Source organism: Heloderma suspectum, chromosome 2, assembly GCF_057233095.1.
Source record: "Heloderma suspectum isolate Gila_16-S chromosome 2, 16-S_ref, whole genome shotgun sequence".
NCBI classification, from domain to species: Eukaryota; Metazoa; Chordata; class Lepidosauria; order Squamata; family Helodermatidae; genus Heloderma; species Heloderma suspectum.
Genome location: NC_139459.1, coordinates 394436838 through 394448893, shown reverse-complemented (window position 1 = coordinate 394448893; position 12056 = coordinate 394436838). Strand labels below are relative to the sequence as shown.

Here is a 12056-nt window from a genome sequence, read left to right as displayed (position 1 = left end):
TAACTTTGAATCTCTCTCTCTCTCTCACACACACACACACATATATATATGATGCTGATGGGTGGATTACACAAAATTAATCTTTTTCTTTGGGTATATTTATACCGCTATCGAGTACCTTGAGCTCTTCATAGGTCTTTATACAACCTATAAAGACTTAATCTTTTGAAACAAAACTCCTGTTTGAATAGTGTTGTCTGTTTGGGGCCAGTCTAAATTATCCTCCTGGTTAAGTAAAACTCAGTGCCACTGACTACAAAGAGATCAGTCTCTCCCCACCACCACCCAGACACCTTGGGTTCCCCTGGACAGCTGAGACAGTAATATTGTTGCGACCTGTCATCTTAACCTCAGTGTAAATAATCCTTATATGACAAAACTGCCAGAAGTCTTCAGTGACCTCTTTTATGGGAAACTGAACTCTGAGTAAGTACTGGGACCCCTGAAATGTCTCACTGCTCAGACGTGGGGTGCCCAAGTGAAACAACAGGTTAGAGAGGCTGGAGAGAAATGGGTCCTCCTCACACAGGCCCAAGGGAAACATCCAAGGGGCTGCTAGCCCTCAGGCGTATTTGAGAGAGGAGGCCGTGTTGACATAGGCCTCCCTGATCCTTACCCAGCGAGGTGGCACCTCCATCACCCTCCGGAACAATCCCCCAGAACAGCGGCCTCTGTGTTGAGTCTGACAGGGTGTCCTCTCCCTCAGCGACATCCGTGGCCGTGTTGTCGAATGCCACCTGCGAGGAGCAAGGATCCCCGGCAGGGAAGAGGGATTAGGAAAATGACGGGGCAACAAGCAAAGGCCAAGGGAAGCACTTCTCAGTTTCGCAGCGCTCTTGTAGCCTTCTAAGCTTTTCCTACCTCCCACGTCCTGCAACATGCTCACAGCCAGTCTTTGCCGGGGGAGAACAGAAGGATCCGTGGACTGGAACCAGGCATGAGCAGAGGGCTAGAAAAAAACCCCCGACAGGCAACAGGCCTAGAGCAACAGAGACAGGCAGCAGGAGCAGTCTGCAAATGACCGTCTCTCAGGTCCTGCCCTGCGGCTTTTCTGCTGTGAGTGATGGTGCTGTCTCTGGCCAGGGCTGGGAAAAGTAACACTCTCCCAGGCCAATTGCCATCTGTGTGCATTTCCTGGGAAGGCCTTGATCTGCCAGGACATTACGTGGGGTCCAGGCGCCATGGTGGTGGAGTCCCCAAAGGGGGAACATCAAAAAGGCGTCACCTTGGGGGGGGGGTGGAGATGCCTCAGGGGATGCAAGGGCCACCCCTTCAACAGCAGGCTTTTGTGAAGGAGGGAGGTTGGTTTCCCTTTTAAGACAGGATTATGTGCCCCGAATTGGGCCAAGTTGGGGAAATGGGGGGCAATTAGAACTTCACAGCCCCCTTCAAGTGCCTTCTGATCCTCGAAGGAGGACATGATCCACACTTTCAAACCCACTGTCCCACATGGTGGGGGTAGGTGGGACATCCCTTCTTTGGATGATATCTGGCCCCTGAGCAGTCTCAGAACAGAAGACTCTTACCTCGTCCTCTTCCTGCTTCTTCTCTTCCTCCTGGCTCAGGAGGAAACCTTCTGCTAGGGCCACTGCCTGGGAACTGGTCTCTGGCCGACATTCTCTCACCCAGCTCTGCATCTCTGGGGGCAGGACAGCCAGGAACTGCTCCAGGACCACCAGGTCCAGCATTTGAGTTTTCGTGTGTCTTTCTGGCTTCAGCCACTGATGGTAAAGATAGTGGAGTTGGCTGCAAACCTCTCGGGGCCCCTCGGCCTCCCAGCAGCAAAACTTCCTAAAGGACTGAGGCTGTATGTCCAAGCTGGTGTTTCTCCCAACCAGGATTTTCTGCACTGTCCTTTCCCAGAACCCCCCAGGGATCCCAGGACTTTTTCCTTCCTGAGGGTCAGCTGCATCTTCCTCTTCCATCTTTCCTCCCTGCTCCAGCTGTGCCTTTGTCAGGACTCAAAGGATCTCCTGGATCTGCTGCCCAGCGCTTTCTTGAGGAAGGGCAGGCTGAAGTGGCAGGCAGCAAGGAGGAGTCGTGCAAAGGTCTCAAGCCCCTCTCTGTGCCAGTACGGAACACCCCAAACCGGAAGATGCTTTGCTAAGGCCCTCCGCCCACAACCGCTGTGTCTGCTTCCCCCCTCTGGTGCCCCCCTGGATTCATCTACCCTTTTACTTTTTTGATCCTATGCTACAAATGTAAATTGATGTGACGCCGGGTTCACTGTTTCCAAACTCACAGCGTTCTGTCCCCAAGAAGATGCTACCCAGCGCCCCTGGCATGGCAAAGCGGAGGACAGGAACTCGAAGATGTCGGTGTCATGCATGGGATGGAAAGGCCTGGTCTCTTTTTTTGGGGAGGGGGGATCTCAGGTTCTCTCTTCCCTCCCATCCGCAGCTGCCTCCCTGCCTTCTGCTGCCTCCATTCAGCACCCGGGCTTCTCCCTCCCTGGGTGCCTCCCTCCCCTCCGGCCTGGGGGGCTCCCTTGCACCCAAAGGCACTTTGAATTCACAGTTCACCTGATCCCTTGGGTTGGGGGATGGGGGGGGGGAGGTTGCAGAGGAAGGGAGGGAAGAGGAAGTGGGCTTTTCAGTGTCTTTCTAGGCATGCTGATTCTCTGCCTTTAACCCTAAGAGGGTTTTTCCTAGAATGCCAAGCAGACCCCTCCCCCCCACGTTTTTTCTACAGGTTTGGGAATGATTTCGCTAAGACTGGGTTGGGAGTCAGAGATTTCATGGACGACATGGCAACCTAAACACACACACACACACACACTCTTTCAGGACTGGACAGCTACAGGAAACTGCAAGGGGTGGTGGTACTCTGATGTTAAGAACATAAGAATGTAAGAGCCCTGCTGGATCAGACCAAGGGTCCATCTAGTCCAGCATTCTGTTCACACAGTGGCCAACCAGCTGTTGACCAGGAACCCACAAGCAGGGCATGAGCACAACAGCTCCCTCCCACCCATGTTCCCCAGCAACTGGTGCACATAGGCTCACTGCCTCTGTTATGGGAGGTAGCACATAGCCATCGGGACTAGTAGCCATTGATAGCCTTCTCCTCCAGGAATTTGTCCAACCCTCTTTTAAAGCCATCCAGATGGGTGGCCATCGCTACATCCTGCAGTAGTGAGTTCCATAGTTTAACTCTGCAGTGTGTGAAGAAATACTTCCTTTTATGTTGACTTAACTGTTTCTTCCCTCCCAGGAACCTCCGGCTTATTTGAACATTTGAGATCCAGTGAAAAATGGTTGAAGAGACGGAACGGGATGTCCTAGAGAGGCATCTGGTGGGGAGGGGTGAGTGTGACCTGTCAAACCATTTCTTGTCTTGCCTGCCCCTTCCTTGAAGCCCAAGTCACTTCTAAGCAGTGGAGGCTGGTGACTGTGATATCGGTGGGATGGTGAATCCGCTCTGGGCGTCAGTCGGATCCAGTCAGAACTCTATCCAAGGTGCTGAGCCCAACCTGAAGCTGCAATGGGTTCCGCACATTGGATAGCTCCTTTAGAGTTCTGACTTGATCCCTTGACTGCTTACCCTCATTTGATTCTATTTTCAGTTTATATTCAGGCTCCAAAATGTCAGCCCTGGAAAGTCACTTGGAAAATCTACTCAGCAGTTGTGCACATGGGAGAGGGCCTTCTCTGCAGTGGCCCCACACCTTTGGAACAAGTTGCCATCAGAGGTCCGCCATGCTCTGTCCTTCCAGGCTTTTAAGAAGGCCTTGAAAACATATTACTCTACCATAGCCTTCTCTTGACACGACTGCTGTAGGTGCTGTTACTGTTGTTATCATTGTTCCTTATCTTATTGTTGGCTTTTATTGTTGTTATTGTGTTTATGTTTGTATCACTTTTCACTGTTTTTATGTATTGTATTAATTGATTAATTCATTGCAAGGCACTTAATTGCAAGTAACTGGAAGACTGCCCAGATGCTGCACTATCTATGTGGAAAAAGAAAATCTGGGACACTGCAATAAATGAAGAGTTGACACAGAAACTAAGAGTCTACAGAGGAATAAAGAAAAGGGACACTGTCAGGAAGGACTGGCAAAAATATATAGACTGTATGAAAAAAGAGTCAAATGGAACAACCTCGGTGAAATGAAACAGGATGAATTAATATATTATCCTGGAACAGAAACAGAAAATAAAGGGTGAAGAAGAATCCAGAAACTGTTTTGAGCTGGGGGGGGGGGATTGGGGAGGGATTTTGAATTAGTATTAATGTGGGGTTATTTTGTGTAATTTCTTTGGGGGGGGACATATTTTTATATATTTAATTGCTATCACCTGCTTTGGGAGGGCTTCTGCTCTGAAAGGTGGCCAAGAAAGTTATAAATAAATTAATAAATATTTACCAGCTCATTTGAGCTCAGGGGAAGGAAAGATGATTAGTTGGGCTGCTAACTAGTGCACACTGTGGTTTCAATGAGTCAGCAGAGACAGGATGCTGGCCGTTGTTGGAGTTTTAATAATGAAACTCAAGTTTGGGGGGCTATAACTGTCTTTTGGACAGCCCAATAGTTAGGACTGTTTGACCCAAAGAAGTCTCTCTCTCTCTCTCTCTCTCTCTCTCACTAGAAGGATCTTGTGAATCCCCCTTCCCCTTCCCCTCTCTTTGTTGCTGCAGGAGCACCCCACTGTCTCCAAGGTTATCACACCCCAGACTGCGCAGATACGGAGAGGTAACAAACCCCTTACTAACTTCTTCCCAGCAAGTCCATTCTCTCACCAGATCCCCCCTCTCTTCACTTCCTTCATTATTCCCACCCTGCTGGAGAACTCAGTCAACTTTTCCCTGCTCCTTTTCCTAATTCTTCCCCAGACATATTCAGGGATAGGAAACGTGATTGCTGCCTCCCTTTGCTCACAAATTCAGCCACTAGCCTCCTTCCCTTCCCCTGGCAGCCCCACACCCATTCTTCTTCTCCCCGACCCCTACTAGGCAATGACACTGAACCATTGCTTTCAATGTGTCTGCCTTAATAATTAGAACTGGGACTCTGTATCAATGAGATTTGACCCTAGAAAATGCCTATCGCCATGATCTGATCTTTTGAGTGTCTGATTTAATTAAGAACATAAGAAGAGCCCTGCGGGATCACACCAAGGGTCCATCTAGTCCAGCATTCTATTCACACAGTGGCCAACCAGCTGTCAACCAGGAACTCACAAGCAGAGCATGAGCACAACAGCACCCTCCCACCCATGTTCCCCAGCAACTGGTGTACATAGGCTCACTGCCTCTGGTACGAGAGGTAGCACATAGCCATCAAGACTAGTAGCCCTTGATAGCCTTTTCCTCCAGGAATTTGTCCAACCCCCTTTTAAAGCCATCCAAGTTGGTGGCCATCACTACTTCCTGTGGTAGGGAGTTCCACAGTTTAACTTCTCAATAAGTTACTCCTGGGTAAAGAAACTGTGTCTTCAATCTCCAAATCCCCTCAACCCCTTAAAGTGCTTGCTTCCAACTTGCATACAGGACTGGGACAATGTGGGGCATCTTTGCTGGTCCCAGGCACTCCATCCTCCCCATCTGTATATGGGCCTGAAAGCCCCAGGAAAAGTGTGGGTGCGTGGAGGGGAAGTTGTAAGCCAGCACAATTTGTGACATTGTACAACACCATGACTGATTTTAACTGATGTCAGTTAAGGCATCAACCTGAGCTTCCAGTTTCCTGGCTTTGTGTAGCTTGAGCCAACCTGAGGTAGCCTTAAATCTGGTCTTAATCCAGCAGGGGGTTTTATCATTGAATTTCCCTGGTTTTTGAAAAAGAAATTTCTCCCCAAGGTATTTGAATCTGCTTTCTTACAAGTCAATATATATGATATATGGGATTATAGATACTTATCTAATGGTAAACACGATTCCATTTCAAGGTGCACACTTACTATTATTACTGTTTTAGCTCAAACAAACAATGCATGTAGGTAACTATGTTTGCTAATTAGAACAAATCAAAAACATAACAGCAGGATAATACTTTTATTATTGGAACCCCTTCCTGCAATTTATAATAAAGGATGTGCATTCCAGATGGAGGCTGCAATTAAGTCCAATTAAACAATATCCAACTTACACTAGAGCAAGAAAACATGGGATGGGAGATGGCTCTGGGAACTTGTCCGCCACTGTCAGTAGGGCTTACTTCTGAGTAATCTGCCAAAGGCAAAGGACTTACTTCTGAGTAAGGCTTACATCAAGAATGTCCTTCCTGCTCTCCTCATGCACTTTATCACAGGATCCTTAGAAGACTTAGCACTAGCACTCACACACACACACACACACACACATACAATACACACACACACACAGAGATATATTTTGGACTCTTTATTTTCCACTTAATAAATTAGCCACTTGACAGGCATAAGATAAGTTATATGTGAACTCGGAGCCTGCTAAATGGGGTCTGATACTGTTTGTGTCATGATTCCTTTCTTTTTCCAATGAGCTTCACATGTCCAGTGTCACGTTTGTCTGATCAGAGCACTGGAGACACGGCCTTCTAGAAACATAATGAAATTCAATAAACAAAAAAACTTTTAACATGCGTTACGGGGTTTCCATATTTGCTACTGCTCCAAAACACCAGGCAGTTACAGCAGTTAAGGGCCACACCCTTTACAGACACCTTGTTTAGGCAATATGCTTATGGTATGATCTCCTATGCTGTGATTAGTTAAAGCCTCCCCATGACCTTGGAGCTAGAGGGCTCTCAGCGGCAGAGTGAAGTCCCGGATTTGTCTGTTCATTAGAAAACACACATGGAGTCTATGCAACTGAAGCTACCCTTCCACGTTCAAAGTACCCAACTGGCAACCAATTCAATTCATATAGAATAATAAGAGCTGGAAGGCAACATGAAGGTTATCTAGTCCAACCCCTTGCTACAAGGAAAGCATTTCAAAACATACATTTATTTATTTATTTATTTATTTATTTTCTTAATCGCCCACCTGGCCAGTCACCCGGCCACTCTGGGCGATATACAACAGTACAAACAAACTAAAATAATAAAATTAAACATTAAAACATCATATTCTAAAACTACCCTAAGCCACCCCAAATGCCTGCCTGAACAACCAAATTTTCAATGCGTGGCGGAAGCTCATTAAAGAGGGGGCATGGCAGAGTTCCCTAGGGAAGGAGTTCCACAGAGTGGGGGCCACCACAGAGAAGGCCCTCTTTCCTTTCAGCCAACATCTTTCCTTTTAGCCAACTGCAGATGCAGTACAATGCTCACTTACAAAAGAACAAGCTACACGAAACTCAATGGGTCTTGCTCCTGAGTAGGCATGTACAAGAGTGCACTGCAAGTGAGAGAATGGATGGGACAAGGACTATTGTTGTATGACTGCTGAAACAACATCATGCATGGGGGTAACGTGATGTGTCCCATTATGTGCTCCAGATTTGGAGCAGCATTGTAGAAATCGTCTTCTGTGCCAGGGCCCAGCTCTGTAATATGCAACCCGTGATTTCCCCCCCCCCCTAAACTTTTGAATATGTGCAGAATGGAATTTCTTCCTAAATGAGTCACCAGAACACTTTGTTTAGTAGGTTTTCAGATCAGACAGTGTAACTTCCTTGCCAGCTTCTGATCCCCCAAGCATGATTATTTGTTTTTAAGGAGCAGACAAGTAGTAAAGAATAGAAAACTATTTTTTTATGTACTGCTGGTTCATTTCTCATACTTTGTCTGCGAATTTGTTCCTCTCCAAGATCTGTGGCCCCTTCCTCTCAAGCATCCCCCTGCCCCACGAGCGTGACTTTATGATGGACATCAAGATTACAGTGAGAGTTTAGGGAGAGTTTACCTGAATGGAAATAATTTTTACTAACTGGCCAAAGACACAAACTAATACTCTAGTATTATGGAGAGCTGTCCTGCCCTAACAGCAGTCCTTCTATATGGCTGATGTTCAATTAACTTTGAATATCGTTATATGATGCAGTTCAATAACCTATGAAATCCAAAGTCTGAATCCTTCCGGTGTCATGAAATCTAGAATGACATGCTGGCTGAAATGCACCTGCTGAACTCTTTGAAGGTTTTAAAGCTGGAATTAAAGACTCTGTTATTCCAGCAGGCCTGCCCTTTTGAGAAATCTTGTTCCTTTTGCTGACTCTTGTATACTGTTTTTAAGCTGTGTTGTTTTATGCTGTCTTGTTTTATTGCGGATTATTTTGTTGTTCAATTGTTTTTAGTCCAAATTTGGTTTTAGTTATATGTTGTTTGTATATATTGTCCCTATGCTTCCATGTAAATAGCTTTTAAACTTTGTATATTGTATTTTAATGCTTTAACTTCTGTAAACTGCCCAGAGAGCTTTGGCTATGGGGTGGTCTAGAAATGTAAATAAATAAATAAATAAATAAATCAAGAAGTACTTTAAAGTGTCTATCAGTCTTTCATTTTTTATTTTTTTTTTGCTTATTCTGCAGTATGAGGAAATACTAACCTATACAGGATTTTTGTTTCTGGATTACAAACCCATCCAAAAGCCAGCAGCACCTGGTGGCTCGGATTTGGGGGGTGGGGCTGTGACTCCATTCTGGGTTTTAGTCAGAACCAGATAGAACTCCAAAGCAGCTATCCAAACTGGTGAACATTGTTCCCAAAATGGGTTCAGCACTTTGGGTAGCTCCTTTAGAGTTCTGGCTGATTCTGACTGAAACCCAGAGTGGATTTACAGCCCCACCCAAATCCAAGCCACCAGCCGCCACTGCCAAAAGTCTGTGTGGCAGATGTACAGGAAGAGTAAGGAGAAATGCTTCACCTGTGGCTTGTTCTGCACTGAGCTGGGGGTAGGGCTAGGTGGCAGAACAGAAGACAGAAACAGAACAGAAGACAGAAACAGAATTCAAAGCGATTTTGATAGGCTGGAGTGCTGGGCAGAAAACAACAGAATGACATTTAATAGGGATAAATGCCAGGTTCTGCACCTAGGAAAAAGAAACCAAATGCACAGTTACAAGATGGGGGATATGTGGCTCAACAACACTACAAGCGAGAAGGATCTTGGAATTGTTGTCGATCACAAGCTGAATATGAGCCAACCATGTGATGTGGCTGCAAAAAAGGCAAATGCTCTTTTGGGCTGCATTAATAGAAGTATAGCTTCCAAATCATGTGAAGTAATAGTTCCCCTCTACTCAGCACTGGTTAGGCCTCATCTTGAGTACTGTGTCCAGTTCTGGGCGCCACATTTGAAGAAGGATGCAGACAAACTGGAGAGGGTTCAGAGGAAGGCAACGAAGATGATCAGGGGACTGGAAACAAAGCCCTATGAGGAGAGACTGAAGGAACTGGGCATGTTTAGCCTTGAGAAGAGAAGACTGAGGGGAGATAGGATAGCGTTCTTCACGGACTTGAAAGGCTGTCCCAGAGAGGAAGGCCAGGATCTCTTCTCGGTCCTGTCCCAGAGTGCAGGACACGGAATAATGGGCTCAAGTGACAGGAAGCCAGATTCCGGCTGAACATCAGGAAAAACTTCCTGACTGTTAGAGCAGTATGACAATGGAGCCAATTACCTAGGGAGGTGGTGGGCTCTCCCACACTGGAGGCATTCAAGATGAAGCTGGACAGCCATCTGTCAGGGATGCTTTGACTTGGATTCCTGCACTGGTCTTATAGGTCCCTTCCAACCCTACTATTCTATGATTCTATGACCTTCAAGATCCCTTCCAACTGGATCATTCTATCTGGATTGTATTGGTTGATGGTTGGGTACTTGTAACATGGACTGGTGGCTTCTTTTCCATGATACCTTCAGTTGCATAGACTCCATCTCTCTGTTGCAGTGTGCAGACAAATCTAGGACTTTGGTCCACTTTCCCACTGACAGCCATCCAGCTTTAAGACAGTGCTGAAGCTGGAACTAACCACAATATATATACTACCAAATAATGCATCTCTTAAGGGTGCAGCCCTTGATAGCTGTACCTTCCTGGCACGTTGGTGCTTAAGCGAACATGGAAAGCTCTTAAAACAACATGTTATACCAAATGGGTTGTTTTGTTTCTTGAACAGGGCTTGTCCCGTGTGTTTACTCTGATGTGAGTTGGAAGCTCATTACAAACTCTTGAGCAGTTATATGCTTCCTTGCATACACTTTGATGTAATTTTAGGCTCCTCCTATCACTGAAACTCTTCCCACACTCTGAGCATTTATAGGGCTTCTTCTCCCTTGTGTGAATTCTTTCATGAGTTTTAAAGTTTGACCTTTGGCTGAAGCTTTTTCCACATGTCAAACATGTATAAGGCTTCTCCCCTGTGTGGTTTCTTTGATGTACAACAAGACTTATGCTCTGGCTGAAGCTTTTCCCACACTCCAAACATTTGTAAGGCCTCTCCCCTGTGTGAATTCGTTGGTGTGTTTTAAGGACTGACTTCCGGATGAAGCTTTTCCCACAATCTGGACATTTATGGGGCTTCTCCCCTGTGTGGGTTTTTTGATGGAAGGCAAGGCTTTGACTATGAATGAAACCCTTACCACACTCTGAGCATTTATAGGGCTTCTCCCCTGTGTGCATTATTTTGTGTGATTTTAGGCTTCTGCTATCAATTAAACTCTCTCCGCACTCTGTGCATTTGTAGGACTTCTGTCCCGTGTGGATTCTTTGATGTATGTTAAGGTGTGTGTTGCGATGAAAGCTCTTCCCGCATACAGAGCATTTATAGGGCTTCTCACCTTTGTGGATCCTCTCATGGGAGCCAAGGTGTGATCTCCGACTGAATTGTTTTCCACACTCTGAACATTTATAGGGCTTCTCCCCTGTGTGGATTATTAGATGCAATTTAAGATACTGACTTTGGCGGAAGCTCTTTCCACACACCAGACATTTACAAGGATACTCTCCTGTGTGGAATCTTTGATGCAAGTTAAGGTCTGAGCTGCGACTAAATTTCTTTCCACACTCCAGGCATGTATATGCTTTATCTTCTGTGTGATTTCTTTGAGGATTAGTAAGGTTTATCAGCTGATGGAAACTCTCTCCAAACTCAGAGCATTTCAAACATTTTTCCTTGGTGTGTATATTTCTATTGCTTTCTTCACAACATTTTTCTAGTATTGGAATTTCAAGGAATTCATCCCCTTCAAAAGCAATGGATTTGTTTTCCCCCTTCTGTTTTTCTTCAGTTTTCATTCTCTGTTGTTTCCCCTCTTTATTGCTCTCTCTCCCATCATCTGATGGTATCAAAAGAAAAATCAAAAGACTTAACATAGCAATCACAACAAACAATTCATGTAAAGTATACTAACATATTAACATGTTAAATTCATTACAAACCAAAAAGTATCAGTCATTAAAACCAAATGGGCTGGATAAAAACTTAGTCATGCTCAGCGTAGACCCAATCAATGGAGCCTTAACTTGGAGCGCAGACACAATCAATGGAGCATAGACCAATCAATGGAGCCTTAACTTGGAGTGTTGACCCAATCAATGGAGTATCGACCCAATCAATGGAGCCTTAACTTGGAGCATAGACCAATAAATGGAGTCTTAACTTTGAGCATAGATCCAACCAGTGGAGTGTAGACCCAATTAATGAAGTGTAGACCAACCAATGGAGTATAGGCCCAGTCAATGGAGCCTTAACTTGTCACACTGATTTCAGTGGGTCTGCTTCAAGAATGACTGAGAGACAAATCTGATGGCCCCTAGACAGCTTCTGGAGGACATAGGATTGTTTAGTTTCTGGGCTCCAAGATCGGAAACAGGGCTCCAACCTCAGAGCCCAGAAACCGTGCTCCCCTCCCCCTCCCCCTTGTAGTCAACAGTTCTGGCTACATCTCTGCACTCAGAAATGGAGCCTAGAGATGGGAAAAGGGGGTGTTCCCATTGTTAAAATACCTAAGCCAGAGTTAGATAGGATCAGTCATTTTATACATAATATAATCAGCAGCCAGTTCCTCAAAAGTGCAAAGTGCAGGAAATACAGCCAGAGTCCATACACGTGCCAGTATAAAAAGTACTAAATGTAGAGATATCAAAATGGTCTTCCTTAAGTGTAGCAGAGGGGCCATCAACAT

General features: G+C 45.6%; 1 protein-coding gene across 1 annotated transcript in view; it reads right to left on the bottom strand.

Annotated features, from left to right (window-relative positions):
* Positions 1-12056, bottom strand: part of LOC146356489 (uncharacterized) — a 79692-nt gene that overhangs the window by 36967 nt on the left and 30669 nt on the right. The window contains 3 exon segments of the mRNA XM_084830147.1: positions 617-737; positions 1626-1949; positions 10069-11207. Coding sequence (XP_084686273.1) covers positions 617-737; positions 1626-1949; positions 10069-11207 — 1584 coding nt within the window.